This window comes from Tachysurus fulvidraco, chromosome 3 (assembly GCF_022655615.1).
Source record: "Tachysurus fulvidraco isolate hzauxx_2018 chromosome 3, HZAU_PFXX_2.0, whole genome shotgun sequence".
NCBI classification, from domain to species: Eukaryota; Metazoa; Chordata; class Actinopteri; order Siluriformes; family Bagridae; genus Tachysurus; species Tachysurus fulvidraco.
This window is the reverse complement of record NC_062520.1, coordinates 11,402,044-11,421,610: the sequence shown is the minus strand read 5'-3', so window position 1 is coordinate 11,421,610 and position 19,567 is coordinate 11,402,044. Positions and strand designations below refer to the sequence as shown.

General features: G+C 40.1%; 1 protein-coding gene across 17 annotated transcripts in view; it reads left to right on the top strand.

Annotated features, from left to right (window-relative positions):
* The first annotated feature begins 4,226 nt into the window (after positions 1–4,226).
* The window catches only part of LOC113644346 (receptor-type tyrosine-protein phosphatase mu-like), a 197,991-nt gene continuing 182,650 nt past the window's right edge, over positions 4,227–19,567 (top strand). For 9 of the 17 annotated variants that reach the window (XM_047811078.1, XM_047811080.1, XM_047811076.1 and 6 more), the window contains exon 1: positions 4,228–4,521. In XM_047811078.1, coding sequence (XP_047667034.1) covers positions 4,449–4,521 — 73 coding nt within the window. In that variant the 5' untranslated portion in view covers positions 4,228–4,448. Of the gene's footprint in view, positions 4,522–19,567 lie in introns of all 17 variants that reach the window. The other 8 variants (XM_027149079.2, XM_047811079.1, XM_027149080.2 and 5 more) reach the window with 3 other exon arrangements.

The following is a 19,567-nucleotide window of genomic DNA, read 5'->3' as shown; positions in this document are numbered from 1 at the left end:
ACTTTAGAAAGCAGAAAAGGAAGAAGTCTTAGAAAACATCCTCTATTCACTTCACTTATACAGTAAAACACATAATTACTGGCACCCTTTATGAAATTAAGCAAAATAAATCTATAATATTAATAATGCATGCAAACTGGTATATGTTGAGCTCAACCATATGTATACACACATTAGCCTTAATGCTAAAAACCAGATTTGTGCATTTCACAACCATTTGTCTCTTTTGTGTTTCAAAGTTCATTGGTTTCTCCACAGGGATTGATGACAAAAGGATTTTACATGTGTGCATACCTCAGGAAACAGGAAATAGCCAAAGGTCACATTAGATTTCCTGGAAACTGAAAGCAGTGTAAAAAAAAATGTTTTTCTTTTCAAGGATGATTAATTATATGTATCTTAAATGTCCCAAACTTTAAAGGATCTAAGGATCACCATTGTTCTTGGGTTGGCTGTATCTTCACATGCACAACATAAATGTATTGATGCTCTTCCTGAAGTTACTGCATTAGTTCAAACGTTACTCAGATGAGTTATATAAACATAAAAACGTGATAACGAGAGAATGAGACGATTAAGGACCTCCATATTGGATTTTGAAGGCATATCAAGAACTTATGAGAAAATCTAATTCTTTGAGTTATTTAAGGATAAATTGTAAACTTAAAGATATCCCAACTAAAATAACCAAAGATTATCACAACAAATTATTTCTAAAATCAAGAATACAACTGACCAAAATATAAGTCGTGGCCTAATGGTTAGAGAGTCTGAGTCTGACTAGAGTTAGAGAGTTAGTTAGAGTTAGAGAGTTAGAGAGTCTGACTTGTAACCTGAAGGTTGTGGGTTCGAGTCTCGGGTCGGCCACAACTGAGGTGCCCGTGAGCAAGGCGCCGCAGCATAAATGGCTGCCCACTGCTCCAGGTGTGTGTTCACGGTGTGTGTGTTCATTGCTGTGTGTTTGCACTTTGGATGGGTCAAATGCAGAGAACAAATTCTGAGTATGGGTCACCATACTTAGCTGTATGTCACTTCACTTCACTTAAGTTTAACAACGATCAATTGATTGACTTAAAACCCTTGATTTGTCCATACTTAATTCAGTCCCAACCTTTAAATAGCGCAACATGCAGGTGAGTTTTATTGCCAATGACTCATTCACTCCTAGGGGCAATTTTGAGAAACTAAACCACCTACGAACATGTTTTCGGGATGTAGGAGGTACCTGGAGCTCAGGTCTGAATCATGTATCCAGGAGTATTTAAACATAGCTGGATGTGATGCTCGGAGGAAAATTGTCACCTACTGTTGAATAATGAAACGAAGAAGAAACTACACTGAAATACATGTTGACAATTTATACTTAAAACTGAATAAATGAAGAGTGGTTCAGGGGGATGAGATTTGGAGTCTGTCTGGATTTAGAGTACAATGTGCGTATTTGTGTCTGACTGCATCTCTTTTTCTCTATTCTTTATTCAGTGTTTTATTTCTATAAACATTTCAGAAGGACATCTCTAGCTTTTAAATGCTGTTTTGCAGAGAGGTGCTGAACTTACAAGAGGAATGTAATCTATTATACTAATATTATCTAGTACACGTCTATCCATTTACCTAAACTTAAAATGATGGGTTTTTTTCTGTTACGTTTCTTTCTATGCTTTTGCAAAGTTCAAAGTATGCACTTATGATATAAGGTATCTATTGGCTACTATTTGGCCAAAAGTTTGTGGACACCTGACCATCACATCAATAGGGGGTTCTTCATCACTCCAAGGTGGAAGCACACAATTGTCTAGAATGTCTTTGTGTGCTAGTACGTTACAACTAACCTGTTACAAGACAATGCCACTGTACACAGAGCAAGCTCCACAACGACCTGTTGTGCCAAGGTTAGAGCTTTGAAGACTTTGACAGGAGGAAATTAGTGTATCTGTAATGAACTCAGAAGGTACTCTGACACATAGCTCCTCAGGAGCTCTTGGCTGCTCAATTATACTTAAATATAAACCACTACATTATTTACATTTACATTATTTACTGTCTAGTGTCACCCAAATGAGGATGGGTTCCCTTCTGAATCTGGTTCCTCTTAAGGTTTCTTCCTCATATCATCTCAGGGAGATTTTCCTTGCCGCTGTCACCACAGGCTTGATCATTAGGGATAGATGTTAGAAATAAATAGTAACAATTTTAATACATATAATTGAATTGTATTGAAGAACTCTGTGACCTGCATAGAGCCATGATCTCAACCCCATTGAATACCTTTAGGATTAACTGGAATTTGCCCCAGGCCTTCTCCCAAACTTCAGAGCCTCATCTCAATAATGTTATTTGGCTGAATGAGCACAAAACCCCCTAAACCAGTGGAAGCCTAAAGCTGGAAAGTGATGTTCAAAAAGCACATATGTTTGTGATTGGCAGGTGTCCACAAACCATTGAGCATATAGTGTATACAATATGATATACTAACACTGACTGTCAAACAGTACACCAAAGTATCATGTACAAGTGTTATGAGCAGTAGATCTTGTGTAAAGCAATGGTTCTCAACATAGAGCCAGGTGGTCCATAAATATTGTTTTCTTCTCCACCAACTATCAGATGACATACAGTAACCAAAACTCAGGATAAAACCAGGAATGTGTAGGCTACTGTACCTATCCTGAGTTTTTCGGGTTACAGTCTTTCTAGTGTTTTGCATGTTCTTGCCATGTTTATTTGAACTCTCTTATTTTTCCCCACCACCCAAATAAATGCCAGTAGGTGGTTATGCTGAATTGCCTATAGGCTTGAATAAGTGTGTGAATGACATAAAACCCTATGATGGAATGATATCCCGTCTGAGGTGTATTCCTAACTCATGCAAAGGCTCCTGGAAAAGGTTCTGGGAAGTTTTTGAGGTAGGAAAAATGACATAATAAGGTAATGTTTAAAGTAGACTGGAAAATGTTATTTAGGCCTACTGTTGATTATGCAGAGATTTTCATGTAGTGACATGTTTATAATATTTTATAGAGTCATTTTATCATTCTGTTATTTTACATTCATTCTGTTATTTTGTGCTGCTATTACAAGAAATAAATGATAAAATAAAAACAAATAAGTTAAACCAGAGTTTAACTATTAAATTGTTAACTGGAATAATCTTAAAACAACAACAACAACAACAACAACAACAACAACAACAAAACAAAACTATTTAATCTGTTCATACTGTACTTGAGATTGGGTTTGAATTGAAATAAAAACCCTTTTATTTTTATTATTGTTGTAAAAAATGATTGCAGAATGTAAGCACAGCTCAATAAATAGTCATTTTACTAACTGTATTTATGTTAAGATAGTGTAATGATATATTTAATATAAGTAAGTATGCTAAATCAATATGGTTAAGCTGCTGATTTTTTTGTTTAATTGATTAATCATTTTTTATTAAAGTTTGGAGAAATCGGAAATGGAAAATCTGTTCCAGTCGATCTGGATTCACTCTACATAAAGGTACAAAAGATGAAGGTTGCACCACAGCGACATGGAATGGCACAGTTTAGTGCCTTTTTTTTTATCTGACAGTGTGTCGATTTTTATGAAAATGTAACCAGAAAGACAAACGATGAAAGTGTGTTAAGCCGTTAACAGAGCTGGCGGTAAAAGCGTGACACAAACCAGACCTTCATCTCTCTCCTGGTATTTTTATTGTCGATACACACCTCTTCGTGCCTGGTCTGGGGCTCAACAAGCTTTCTGATCTGTCAGCATTTACGGCGTTTCATTAACGTTCTGCTCGAACCATGGCACAAATTCCGCCGTGCAACACAACGCTCTTCGCCGCGTAAAAGTTGCGTTACTCTCGGCGCATTCAGCTCTCCAACCCAACAGACCGAGGCACCAGGTCTTATGACGCACGGACTTGTAGAAAAGAACTAAAACGTGCTCATAACTCTGTCGTTTGCCGTTCTCTCAAGTCCACAGGAGTCCAACCAGAATAAATCAGACTCAGATCGGAACACGCATACATGGTATATAAGGAATGTGTGCACTTCTAGGAGACAACCCTGTGCGCGCTCGGTGACGTCAACACCTCCCTGAGCTGGGTAGAAGTCACTCCGTCTGTGTGGAGCCGCTCACACACACACAAATACACACACACACAATTAACAAAGTGGAGGGAGGGAGAGCGCGCGCGCCCGAGAGAGAGAGAGAGAGAGAGAGAGAGAGAGAGAGAGAGAGAGAGAGAGAGAGAGAGAGAGAGAGAGAGAGAGAGACGGAGCCGACTTTAGTTGTACCGAGTAAAACCGTTAAAAACAGGCGTACTGAAACAGTGGAAGTGCGGGACACCACACACACACACACACACACGCACACACGCACACACACACACACACCGACACATTTGCGTTTTTTCCCCCTGGAGCTCGGGGGTTAGCGTCCGCTCCTCTCCTGCAATGGATAGAGTTTTAACTTGTCTCCTGGCTCTACTCAGTTTTCTGCTTCCAGTTCGAGGACAAGTATTCAGAGGTAGGTCCTGCTGCTGTTTCACAGTAACGTTGTGGCGCTTACAAACTATATTTGGGTTGCTAGTGCATGAGGTGTTTGGCGATGTGCTCTGAAGTTGCTTCTCCAAAGCAACCGAATTGGTGAACTTTTATCCACCGGATAAGGCGATGTCCTGCTTCACATTCCTGTCCTGTGATAAGACTACAGGCTGAACAACTTCACACAAACTTCTCTCCCCTTTTTTGGTTTCTCATGTGCGGTCAGTTGGGAACAGTTTCATCGCGCAGTGGACACGGTTGTGGTGTTGGGTTGTTTCTGGCTGTACTGATTTTCAAACTTTGGGTCGGAGCTTGAGCTGGAAGCCTGATTCTCTCTATGCAATAACATCTCAAACAATGAGCTCTTCTTAGGTCATTTGCGTCCACAGCATATGAGCTCAGAAACACGGGTAAACATGAGTGCCATTTGAACATTGAAGGTGTTAAAATGTGTGTGTGCGCGCGCGTGTATGTGAGTGTGTGCTTGCGTGTGTGTATGTGTGTGTGTGTGTGTGCGTGTGTGTGTGTGTGTGTGTGTGTGTGTGTGTGTGTGTGCGTGTGTGCATGAGAGTGTGTACGAGCTCATTTTTGGGAGTCGGCTCCCATAAATTACAAGAAACCGTTAGATTTATGCTCATCATAAACTCCAAAACAACAGCAGCAAAAAATGTTCAACTAGAAAGTTTTAGATCCAATTTAATGAAATTATTTGATATTTTGGGAATCTTTGTCTTTGCTATGTCTTTGGCATCTCGTGTCACTTTTGTAAGTTCAACCGGTAAAACAAGCCGGAAATCCCTTAAGGGGACCTTTTCGTTTAAAAGTTAAAAGTGCGTTAATGTGACCAATGTTTCCATTCATTTCCCCCGAAACTTTTCCCCTAAGCATTCAAGTGGCCAACAGAGGAGTGGATAATCCCTGTTTGAGTACAAACACACACACACACACACACACACACACACACACACACACACACACACACACACACACACACACACACACACACACACACAGAGCACAGGCTGTTTGTTTGTACTGCTCTAACCGGCTAGAAGTTTAATCTTATCAAAACAGCCTTTACTTTTTATAGAGGATGATCATCCCTCTAGTGTTAGACTCCAGTTACAAGCTGCCTGAGCCTAAGCATGGACTAACACTACACTTTTCTCTGTGACTAAAAGAACAACATATAATAGCTACATGATTAATAATCAACTTACAGACTTTTTTCTCCTTTTTCTTTCCTTGACGCATGTGTTGTATTTGCTTTTAGTTCAGAATGAACAACAGAATAAACACACTTTTGCGTTGATCTCCTTCACTCTTGGTAAAGTTTGTGGATCAACATCACCATTGATAACGTCTCCATTCCTCCAGCTATTTATTCTGCTGGGTGTAAAACTGCTTTTTTAACTCTTTAGGGAAGAGTGGATAATCCCTGTTTGAGTACAAACACACACACAACTAGTGTGGTATATATTTTTTTTTATTAAAATTGCATTAAAAGCATGTCCTGTTATTATGTCCTGTTGTTTTGTGTTTGCACGATTCTTTTTTTTACACATGGCGCACAGCTGGCACGGTCACCGCGCATCTGGTAGTTCTCATAGTGCCCTGATGGGGGCAGCATCGCACACGCGGACCTACAGCGGTTCATGCTGCTACTTCAAACATCTATGTAAAATCATACATTACAAGATCTAAACCCTGTTTCTGGTCCAAGCCTCGTCTTATACATATTACTCGTCTTATAAATTTACACAACTGAGAAATTGAGGGTTAAGGGCCTTGCTCAGGAGCCCAGGGTTGGTGGAGCTTGGTGGATCTGGGTTTCAAACTCATGACCTTCTGGACAGTAGTCCAACACCTTAAGCACTGAGATACCACACACACGCACACACACACACACACACACGCACACACATACACACACACACACACACACACACACACACACACACACACACACACACACACACACACACACACACACACACTCACTCTCTCTCTCTCTCTCTCTCTCTCTCTCTCTCTCTCTCTCTCTCTCTCTCTCTCTCTCTCTCTTACTTCAGCTCAGGCAGGAAGAGCTGTTTATTATCTGATTAGTTGTGTTTGATCAGGTGTGTTAGAGGTACACTCCAGGGGCACTTCAGGAACAGTGTTTGGAACCCATGCTCAAGTGTGAGACATTTGGTCTGACATTTGGATTTATTTTTAATATATATAAATAACTGTTCGGATAAAGTGGTAGAAAATGAGTGAGTGAGTGAGTGAGTGAGTGAGTGAGTGAGTAAATAACTGTTATTTATCGTTTTTGGACATTAAGTTTATTTCTTAATGTATTTCTAAATTTTTTTGCCAGGATAAACATCTTTATTCTGCTTCAAATTCTTATCATCAGTTACTAAAATATTCATATCATTGTACCTTTGACCCTGATGCCCCGGCTGCATTATTATTCTTTATTTCTTTTTTTTGCCAGTGACGTGAAAGGATATCCTGTCTGCATGTCCCAGCTGGGTCGTGTTTTACATTCCCTTCCGTGGATTTACTCACACACTCGCTCTTCTGTACATTGTGTTTGAGTCCCATTGTGTTCTGTAAGCTCTGCTCTAGTGAATTTACTCTCACGACCACCACAGAATGACATGGATCTGAATGACCACTGTGTATTTCTGAGATAAACAGCTTACAAATAATTAACACAATTACCAGGGGGCAGCTGGCATACTAGAAGGGCTGCACTTTTTTTATCCCTAAAAAGCGGCCCTTTGGATAACAAACGAATGCAATTTAAGCGACTTGAACTTAGGTATTGTGTGTATTACTTTATTTGATAAAAGATATCAGAGTCAAATGAATAACAGACTATTAAAACTCAAGGCAAACTCACAGGATATCTAAATGTTTGGTTTGACTTAAACTGGGTTCAAGCTCACCAGTGGAAAGGTTTTGGACATTTTTTTTGTCAGTGATGTTTGAAACGTTAAATGATATTTGAGTAATTCGGCAGTCTTGGGTGTTCAGTCAGGTTTATGTGTAATCACAGAGGTATAGTGTCTAAGGAAAAAAAAAGACAGTCTCAGACCAGCTGTCAGCATGCTTTAATTGTACCATATAATGTTCGCAGTTGATCTTTTCGAGTCAATGGAGAATGAAATTGGATCCCCCTTATATGCGAGTCAGCCAGATTATAACAGCCAGGGTAATAACATTGTTAAAATGTAGTATTAACTGAGAATATTGATATTGAGTCCCCTTCTTATTTAAGACATGCCTTGTTTTGTGTCCACACATACTTGTGCAGTGGGTATATGCTGTAAAATTGACCTCCCATTCGTCACAGGTCTGCTATGTGCATTTTTAGCATCCTATTACAGAATTCCAATGGCCTGGTATTTGTACTGGCTGAGCTCTGTAAACACCTCGTGCTGGCTGTGTGACCCTGCTCCAGTCCCAGCCCCCAAAACACACACACAATCACATACATATGCTTAAATCCGTGAACACACACACAAACACACACAAACAAACATTCCCTCAAATGCACACTACACGAACGCATGGTTAAATGCGCACACCGACACACATCCCCCAAAATGTGCACACACTCACTCACACATTCACACACACATTCCCCAAAATGTGCACACACTCACTCACACATTCACACACACACATTCCCCAAAATGTGCACACACACACATTCCCCAAAATGTGCACACACACACACACACACACACACACACACACACACACACACACACACACACACACACACACACACACACACACACACATTCCCCAAAATGTGCACACACACTCATACATGCATACACACACATTCCCCAACATGTGCACACACGCATTCACACATGCACACACACACTACACACACACACACACACACACACACAAACATTCGCTTAAATGCACATTACACACACACACACACACACACACACACACACACACACACACACACACACACACACACACACACACACACTTGCTTAAATGCACACTACACACACGCTTAAATGCACAGTCTATCACAGCCTTTCAAATACATAACTAATGAACCTCAACAAAGATGCAATGCTTGTAATGAATGAGTTTAGGCACACCTTGTCTGTAATGACGATCACAGGTTTGATTATGCAGCGTGTTTGTTTACGAAGCTTGACATCCATTTTTGTGGGTATTCATTGAACATCGTCTCTGCATGAAGTATGCTTTTTTTGTTCTTTCCATTTTTCAGGTAAAAGCTTTGTAAGGAGAACACACATGCACACACAAGCATATCCTGTACCTTGCCCTTTTTAACGCTTACCTAACAGCTTTCATCTCTAGTCATTGAAGTCTTAGGATAGTGTTATGCCAGAATTGTTGGGTATAGTGGCAATTCCCATTTTCCCCCTTTAGCACTGTGACTTTGTGAAAGATGCTGAGCAAACATGGCCACACTAATTAAAGTGGGTCTTGTCCTCAAGTGGGCCAAAAAAATGAACATAAAAGCTAATGGATCAGCTGCTTACCCTATCAGAGGCCTGCTGAGGTGTGCAGAGTGGACAGGTGGCCTGTTAGTGCCGCACACGATACCACCGCGCCCCGTTAATGCTCGCAAATAAACCAACACAGAGGCGATTAAGCAGCCATAACAGGATAGCAGTGATTATGCTGTTATGCTGTTCAGCTGTTTACCAGAGTGAGAATCCTTTGTAGGTGACTGTGTCAAACCAAGTGTGCTGGAAAACACAGCTAATTAATCCACAACGGGCCAGCGCTGACCCAATTTCCGAGGTGGTTTTATTAGCGGTTTCAATTGCCTGGTTTATCGGAGCTTGTGTTGCGACGCTGACATCTTAGTTTCGCTGAGTTGGAACCAGGTGACATGCTGGGCAGGTGGCTGCTTTTCTCCGTCTCTCCTCCCTGAACATCATCAAAGGCAGATATCTCTATTACTCACGACGGCTCTCCACTGAGTCATTAGCAGTTTGGAGGCCTAGTTTAACTCTACAACAATACTGTCTTAGTGTTTGTTCGAGCTAATTGCAACCAGACCCATTGTTTTACAAAAGGAAGCTGTAAAAGAGACCCTGGCTGGTGCACGTAGGCACGGGTTTTAGACAGGAAATTGGCCTACCTCAGTGCGGCAAGCTCGATTATTGCAAAGTCTAAACAACAGTATGCAGGAACAATAGTTGTCCCTGTCTGACCAGCCTGTAGCTTCCTGGGAAGAGCCTGTAAATTCAGTCTAGCATGTTTTTCCCTTGCCTATCCAGTGACATTTTTAATTGTTGCCAAGCATCAGTGGCGAGCATTAATCCCTGAGATTTATTTATGTCTATTAAATTGAAGAGGTGTAAATATTTGCTCTGCATGCACAGACCGTGCAGGGCCAAATTGTTTTTTTAATGATGTTCTAATTATTTTCTCATGCATTTTCATCATGCATGTGGTATTTTTCCACAGATGAAGTTGAGGGGACCTTTTCTGAATGTTACTTTATTAGTCATTTTAATTGGAGACAGTGGAAGTGAGAGCGGTGAGGACGTCAGCATGCCCTTTGTCAAAGACGTGATTAACTGCTTCCTATTTACACATGAAATTTACAATTTCGCGCTGCCAATCAAAGTTTGCACTATCCTATTAATTTGTCTGTCATGCCACATTTTTTTTGTCCATGCTTCAGTTCATATGTTACAAATAAGCAAGTTTTTCTATGAACTCCTTGTGTATTTTTGTTGTAGAAGGTGTTGATGTAATCTAATGGCACTGTCTGTGTCTGCTTAACGCGTCTGTATTTAAACTGTAATAACAGTCTATTTTAATCAGTCACAACCTTGACCAGACAGTTACTAAGGATGAATGAGGGAACGCTATACGTTTATGTTAGTGAATGCGGTCTGTATTTGTTCCCGTAGCTTCAAACCTCCCACTCACTCACACTTGCTTGAAATGAAAATCCTCTTTCTAGCAAAGCAGTGCACCTCCAATTCATATCTGTATTTTTTATTAAATATTATTTTGAACACATTATTTTCCTATTCATTCCAATTAATGTATTCATATTTAGTTACATCCCTAGTACAAGGACACTAAGTAGAATAATTTTGATTGTTGATGATAATGATGACGATTCTTCTTATTGTTATTTAGTCCTTTAGTGGCGATATTGAAGCTGTCTGCTCTCTGGAGGTGGCACCAGTAGAAAGTGTCTGTGCTCTTACAACCCAGATGCCCCACTGAAAAGACAGCTAGAGCCAAAAAGGAGGCCTTTTCAAATCAGATAACGTCTCATCTTGTTTTGGAGCTTCCTGCTGCTCCTGGAATAACCTTCTCATTTGGGATTCACTGATAAGAATATTCTGGGTTCATGCTGATAATCGCTGTTTTACTATCTGCATCTGCTAAATGCGTTGCAGCTTAAAACTGTTTTGGATTTATTGTACTTAAGCATAAATATAGCAAAGATCACATTACATCAGCATTGCCAGACACAATAATTCTCTCTGCAGTTTGCCCCAAATCTGCTGCTGATATAGTGATAGGTTTACTCAGGATCTCTATGAGGGCTGCACAATATCACTAGAAATGTTTAGAAGTGTTTTGGAATATTAAAGCAACGTGGTGAAATCATTGTGCATCATGGATCGAGGCCGGTATGCTCAATTGACCAAAATGCATTTTTTATAATACCACTGCAGTAAATTATCTATCAAAATATCAAACCAGTATAACCTGATGGTTTATACAATTATATATTCTAAGCTTCTGTGATATCAGCAGGAGAGGAATTACTTCACAGCAGCCGGTGCCCTTGCACCAGGACGGCCCAGGCAGTGATGTCACAGTGTGGCTAATTACATTCTCAGATCTGTGGAAGTGTGAATACCAACACCATCCAACGGTTACATGACTCCATTTAACCTCTCTAGGGTTGTTCCTTCTGCCTAGACACTCACTTCAGGTAACTTCCTTATGCGGAGTGTGAGGAGGGAATACAGCCTGGATGGGAAGTCAGTCCCTCATTAGGCACCACACACACCCGAGAGGTTATTTAAAGTGCTTCCCAAGTGGCGTACTTCTAGACTTCTTTACTCTTCACCATTTTGTAGTATAAATACAGTGAGTATTATATTCAGAATAAAAATTCCAACAACACAAACATAAGCAACAAAAACGTGTGGAACGTTGGACACATCATTGCTCACAGCACTCAGCGTATTTGGAAGAAGAGTGGGCTACCAGACACAGATGCTCAGAAAACATTTTCAAGATAGATTTTAAAAATTCACCTTATTCTAATAAAGATATTTGTCATTGACTTAGAAACACTGCGGACTACTTCCTCACTTACATTTGAGATGATACCACCCTTCTGTAATTCTTACACTAGATGGTAGAGTACATAGTACATGGCACATAGTGTAAAAGTGCAGTGTGTAGTACATCATTTGAGATGCAGCTTTAGTTTACCCAATCTGTCTAAGGCAGGAGTTTCCAGTCTTAGGTTTAGGGTTAGGGTCCAGTCCTAACCCTAACCCTAGGCCATTGTGGGTTCAGGATTTCATTCCAACCAAGCAGAAGCCACACCTCAGTCTATTGAAAGCCAAGTTTAGTTTATTAAATGGGTTGAATCAGGTGTAGCTTGTTTGGAATGAATATCGGCACCCACACCGTCCCTTTGCGGGTAAAATTTGCAGACACCGCTGGAGTACAGCCACGTTTTTGGAAAATAGAAAACCCAAAGGAAACTTATACAGACATGGAAAAACATGCTAATATCTGCACAGACAGTAACCTGAGCTCAGGATTAAATCAGGGACCCTGGAGCTCTGAGATGACAACTCAACCCACTGTGCCACTTTACTGCCCCTAGAAGTAGACAAATAAAACCAAATATATCTACTCTGCTATTATACCTAATCCATTATACTTTGTATTCAGAGACATTATCTGGTTGCTATTGCATTATTTTTTTGCAAATGTTGTAGAATTTTGAAACATAATCCATGGTTTTCCCAATTTTGTAGAGAGCCAAGAGGCCTGAGAAATACATATTACAGTACATCCAGTAGAATGCTTCTAATGTCATCCGGTGATTTAGATGCTGGTAATGGTAGATCTAATTACATCGCTTTGCTTATTTGGAGTTATTAATTTCTTACAGTTCAGCAGCTGCCAGTGTTCTTGGCAAAAGTGTCAGAAGGCCTTTTGATTATAAACATAAATGTGGAGACCAAAAAAGGTAAAAGAAAGAATTGGACTGGGCAAGCCTCCCATGGATCAAATGAGTGAGTAACCTAACTGGCTTAGCTTTGAACTAAGGCAGCAGGGCCATAATAGTGCAGCGGGTGCAAATACTATTATTTGTGTGTGTATGACTTGTTGCTCAGTAGCCATGCATGCTTTTCTCCTATGCTACTAGTTGTGTCAGAGATACCAGGGTACTGACTTAATATGAAAGATTAAGCATTCACATGCACACCCTTTATTTGGAAATTCAAAAATTCAAAGATAGTAGGGCCCAAATATAACGCTCACACATTGTCGTTCCATCCCTGGATATCAGTAATGCAATTGTCAATGTGGTACTAATAATAAATCGTCAATATACTATGCAGCCCTAATCTCTACTCACAGGAACATTGTGAACAATACAGTCGAAGAAAATAGATACAGAGTTCAGTATAGTTCAGCTTGAGGCCTCTTTTCTCCCACTGTTATTCATCTTCCTTAATTATTCATCCACGAGAACTTTAGGGAGCACCACAGCGTCTCCATATATAGATAATGAAAAGAGTTTTATAATGAAAAAACAACTAATGAATTGCGATAAAACTCAGTTAGTAGTTATGACGTATTTTATGATGCTTATAGAAGCCATGGCTTTTCATTAACGCAGCAGCTGCTCCAAGCATTGAGATGCCGGAGTTGAAGTGCAGGGGTCTTAACTGACTGTTAAGATAAAATCACGAACATACTGTTAGCTACAGGTTATTTTGGGAAGTAGATTCTCTTTGAATTTGTTTTGCTGAGGTCAGTTTCTTTGCTCATTTTCATTAATATACAGTATGTAAAGTTATGCATAGATCATAACTAAATGCATAATGCGATTAACTTGGTGCTTTGATCCTTTTTATAATAAACCTAGTGGAAAAAAAGGTGCTTTTGTGTACATCAGAGAAATACCTTCAACATTAAAACTCAAAAAGGTGGAGGAATAAACATTGTGTAGCATTAGCACATCACTTCAACAATTGGCTTTGTCGTTTGTTGGTTAAAAGAGATGAAAGAGATTTTGGATGTTGTATCCAGTGGATCTATCTGTCATGTCTTGAGTAGGTTTAATAAGCACAGATTTAATCCAGATTTAAGTCAGTAATCCAGAAAAATCTCAGAAATTCTTAAAATACTCAGTTAAAAGGCATTATTTCTTAATTAGCATCATATGACCCATTATTCCCACTGTTCTTAAAATCTGTCCAAGCGGATCAGTGTGTGTGTGTGTGTGTGTGTGTGTGTGTGTGTGTGTGTTCATTAGATGGGAAGAGGTAGAGCGGAAGGGCTTTGGACACCCCAGGCATGTAAAAGAATGTAAAAAAAAAAAAAAAAAAAAACACAAAAAAAACCCCGCATCTTAGCAGACAGGTAAGTCTTGCCGTCCCTGTAAGAAATGTGTTTAACCCATGTCGCTACAGTAAATATTCATAACAACATCCTGGAGGTATTATATTCAGACTGAGCTTGTAGTCAGTTTGGATTCTATCAAGAAATTGTCGCTGGAGAGGATGAGGGAATATTTAATTGAATGCTTCATTATTTTTTTGTTGTCATTTGTTACTTTTGTGCCACAATGCCAGATTTAGCGTGTGGGATGTGTATTTGTGGTGTTACATGTGTCTGTTTTTGGATTTTGGGTCACCACACTGCAACTAGAGGATTTATGGATGTATTAAGTACCTCAGGGCTTTGCCAACTCCTATTTGCACCCCATATTTCATCTGTGTGTGATTGATGAAGTCCTGTATGTATGTCATTTGTTTAAATGAGAGAGAAGATCAGAGATGAAGAGAGATAGCGAGAGAAAGCGAGAGAGAGATAGAGAATTGGGATATTTGTAAGAAACACAGGAAGAGTCTCTAGTGGGATGGAAGTGAGGTTAAGAACACTTAGAGCAGATGACCATTTTGGGCACTAACCTTCTTATCAGAAGGCCTTCAAATAAAAACAGGACAAGCTGCTTGACTTTGGTGCCATTGCAAGGCAACTAAGCCAAGTATACTATAAACACCACGGTTGTATTACGTTTTAAAAACATTGCATTAATAAATTATAATATATGGTGCAATGATGCATAAGGTAATGATGCAGCCTCACAGCCCATTCCAGGGCTCTGTCATGATCGTTGCAGATGTAAGCTCCTCAGGGTTCTCTGGTTTCTAATCACCTTCTAAAAACATGCTGGTATAGATTAGTTTGTGAAGAATGTTTGTGTATGGAGTGATAAACTGGTATTCCATGCATAATGTATTTCTGCCTGACTAATAATGTGTTCTTGGGATAGACTCTGCAACACTGACCTGGATTGCTGAAGAAGAATGAAGAATATATATATATATATTCTTCATATGTATATTTAGATATTAGGTATATAGATATTTTTAATTTCTCATGATTACATGAGTGGTTAACTTATTTGGAGGAAAAATTGTCTCGAAGTTTGGTCACATTTTCTAACGCAAAACAGCTAAACATTAAGTGATTTTTATCAAAAGTTCACACGTCTGTGCCCAAGAGAACGTAACAGTTTGGCCAGCTCGCGCTGAGGTCAGTAGACGTGGCATTAAAATCAAGACTTTAAAAGAGTCTAATGGAGACACATTTCTGCAGCCATCTTGCCTCCAGACCTTGCATTAGCACTATGTGAACACTGTTATTATGAAGTGCTTTACCATGGTTTGGAGGGTTATTCTGAAGAGGACTGCTGTGGTAAACAGACTAACAGGATCAGTAATACCATAGCTTGCTCCAAAACGTTTCCGAAGAGTTTCAGCAAAACAGTGAACACTGAAATACACTCTCCAAGGCCATAAATGACAAAATTCTCTAGTGGCAAAGGCTAGTTGATGCCAAATCCCTACTCTGTTTAGATAATTGAAAAAGGAAGGCTGTATGTGTCGTGTGTGACTTGGCTTCGTTTTCATCAACTTCTCCTTGTAATACTCCAAATCTCAGAAGAGAGGACAGACAGTGAAATTTGCCTCACTGTAAGCACTGAGTCTGAAGGATCTGTTTGCTCATCTGTTCGTCTGTAGAACAACACAAGCACTAAAAAATGCTGGAATTGTCGTTCTAGGGCAGACTGGTGAGTACTGTATCGTGAGTCCGCCGTCAGGATTAGCGAGGTTGTTTTTTGTGACTGTTTGGTTTTGGTGACTGTTAGCTGTTTGGGAATCTTTCTTTCACAGACAGGCGGACAGGTTGGTAAAGTCTTGTCTGGATTTCAGGGGGAAGGATTTGAGGGAGAGCAGGATAGAGAGTTTGAGAGAGAGAGGTAGAGAGAGACAGTGACTTTGGGGACATTGTGACAGGCATTGGCAGAGACAGACAAGGAGGTAGATGACATGCCAGCATGCATGCTGTAGGAGTGACTGAGCCGCAGGCTTGTCCAGAGGCGCTACATTAACAGGGACAGGCCCAGGAGCAGCCTTTCAGGCTTTCATCTCTGTACTGACATAGCTTCTAGTGCAGACATCCATACTATACTACACATATGGGGGCTGCCATATTGAAAAATGACCCACATATATCTGGGAAAAAAGTTCGTCAGGGGTAAAGCAGGGAACACTAAAGGTTTAGCATGCATTTTGAGCTATATGGTACAACACACTAATCCCCTGGACAGAACTGTCCACACCCAGGCTAAGCACCGGTGTCCCTTTCCCTCATGTGAATGTAGGGGTTCTCTCATTTCACATGTGAAGCTTCACATGAAACGCTAACGCTAGAAGCTAAGTGTTTGGAATTGTACAGCTAATTCCATAGACAGTATGTGATAAATACAATTTGAATTAGAATTAGAAATTAGAATTTGACAGAGAGAAAATACAGCCAATACAAATATTATTACATAATAGTAGTGGCTTGATAAGAGAGAGAAAGAAACACTTTCAGCATTTACGTTCTTATTTATAATTTATCCATTTATTATATAGGCATTTATTTTAAGAGTCTAAAATGGAAATTAGTAAAAAGAAATAAGTTTCTGGCAAACCTATTTGCAAACAGAGGCACCGAATTTACTTGGCTGTGTGCATAATGATAAAATGTCGGATTAAAGGCCAACGTTAATCAGGATGGCTTAAGCCTGTCACTGTGTTTTTATCAACAGCTCTTTATGCAGCGATCTGCAACATCTTAAAACATGAAGAGGAGATTACATGATCGTATAAATCCCAAGAGAATAATTCTGTCATCGTTTAATACTGCGGATCAAGCTAGAGCAAGTTTTATGAGCTAAACTTCTTAATGTAGTTTGGATCATTTGAAATGTGAAATCTAATTGCTGAAAGAAATGTAGCCTTAGCTTTGGTGTATATGTGGTCATATAGCAGGCAAGTAATTAAAGTATATATTTATGGCTAATTTTCCTGAAGCAAGAGATGGATTAAATTGGAAAGCTTTGGTTTGTTGTTAGATTCTTAAGCATCTCTTTTAAGCGTGAACGGATCCTGGGCCTCTAAGGAGGGTTTACTAAGCTGAGTTGAATTAGAGTACTCTTTCACGGCTAATAAGACTTCAGCAGCCGACTTCAGCCATTAGCTTGTTTTTTTATTTCCTCTGTTTAGTCAACAGGGGAGAGGTGGTATCAAACAGCAGGGGTGACCAATCTGCCTGCCCAGAAGAAGCTCTGCATTGTACAAACTCACATACACAAATGCACATATTGTGTATTAAATGATTCCAAGTCTTGGATGCAGAAACATAATGAATATTCGGATCTCACCTGTGCCATTTTTTAATCCGCTAACTTCATTGTACCTCTAGGAACCAGGTCTTTTTTTTTTGATGAGGGAGAAATCTAAAAAACTCAGTCATGGCTTCTAACAGTTTATACAACATTGTCAGAAACTTTATTCTGGCTTCTATTCATGCAAAATCAGGACATTTGCTCTTTTTTTCACTCAAATCCTACACTAAATCTCTGTTGTTTCTTGGATCTACAATAGAAACTGGCCTAGCTTTGAGATGAGGATCAGAAACTCAGACATATCATATTTAAAAAGTACAAAGGCTTTAAAAAAATAGATAAAATAACTAATAAATAAAAAGGTTGCTTGCCTTTCTGCAGACGGTTCAACTTTCTCAACTGTCACTCGTGTTGCCTTGTTCCCTCCCTCCTCAACAAAGGCTAAATCTAAAGGCATGGATAGATTCCCTATTATCTGTACTCTAAAGAACAGGCTTAAGCTGATAGCTGACGTTTTAATGAAACTGTGACACTACTAATTGCTGGAGAGAAGAAAGAAGGCCATGGGCTCTGTTATGGCCTGTCACTAGAGTGGCAGCGCAAAATGGCCCTGCTGCTCCCTCTCCCAAGTATAGCCATCAAGTGTCATGGCTTTTGTACCCTTTTCTCAGCTCCATCCAGCATACAGAATGCCATATTGACTGTTGTGTCACAGTCCATGTCTGCATGGATTTGAACCTCCAGATGACGGCTAAAATGCAAATAACCCAGACATGAGAGACTGAGGATGCCGCGGTTATTTTCGGCTTTACACGGCCACAGTCTGTTAGGCAAGCAGAGATGGATTGCTTCTGCTCTGTCTGTCAGAGGCTGTACTGAGAGTATAAACACAGCAGGAACAGAGCAAAACGATTGTGACATTACAGACCAAGACTGGTTCAGCATTTACATTCTTATGTGTGTTTGTGTATGCTTGTCACTATCTGCCTGCTGTAGTGTGGCATGTGTATACTCTATAACCCACTGTTTACTTTAGCGCAGATCATATTGCAGCTTTCTGCTAACAACACAATGTCCATGGATTAGTTGCAGAGGCATACTCGATACAGAGATCACCTAAAAAGCTTTGAACAGTTCAAATTGGCAAGGTAGGAAAATACGACATATTGGGAGATTATAGCAGACAGGGAGATGCTTTCATTCTAATCAGGTCTGAGGGTTAGCATAGATTTAATGGTTGTTCTTTTAAAACGTAATACACAGCGTTCATGGTGAAAGACTTCAGACCCTTAGTGACGGTTTATAGGTAAACCGTGACATTAAATATTCTCGCGACTGTCTCATTTTACAATCCTTCCTCCATAGAATAGACTATTTGCATCATATTTATGATTCAAGTGTAGACCTTTTCTCTGCCTCTTTTACTTCCACAAGGCTGACGGTTGTCACATGTGAGCTGCATTTGCTTGACAACATTGTTCAGTATGAGCCAGCGATACAGAAGCAGATTCACAATGAAGCAGCTCGGGAGGAGACCTTTGTGAGTCGCGGCAAATAGGTAGAGGTCTTTGGAGGCAGCCAGACTCCTGCTGGCGGCTGGAGATGACCTTCTCACAGCCGTAGCGAGGCAGGAATATCACTCCACCAACAAAAGGCGAGAGCTGTGGCTCTCCTGGATCGTGTCTCTGCTGGGGCAGGTGGGGTGGCAGCTCTGACCTTTTAAAGACATTTGCCTGGATGCGAATACGTGCATGAAAGTGTGTTTTAATAGAACACTGTCAAACCACCTACTACATGTTTCTGAGAATGAGACCCCATGCTGTGCCACTCTCTCCTTATATCTGATGTTTGGAAGACAGCCCAAAAACCTGTGGTGTCATGTGCTGATATATTTATGCTTGCGGGAATCATGACTTTCTGGGGATTTATGCTACACAGGGTAGATAAATCTCCACGGCCTCTCTTCTATATTGTCTTCTCTCTTCAATCCTGCCTGCTGTTCCCCCCTCATTCATTCTTTTTTCTTCACTCCTACACACCAAGCACTTTC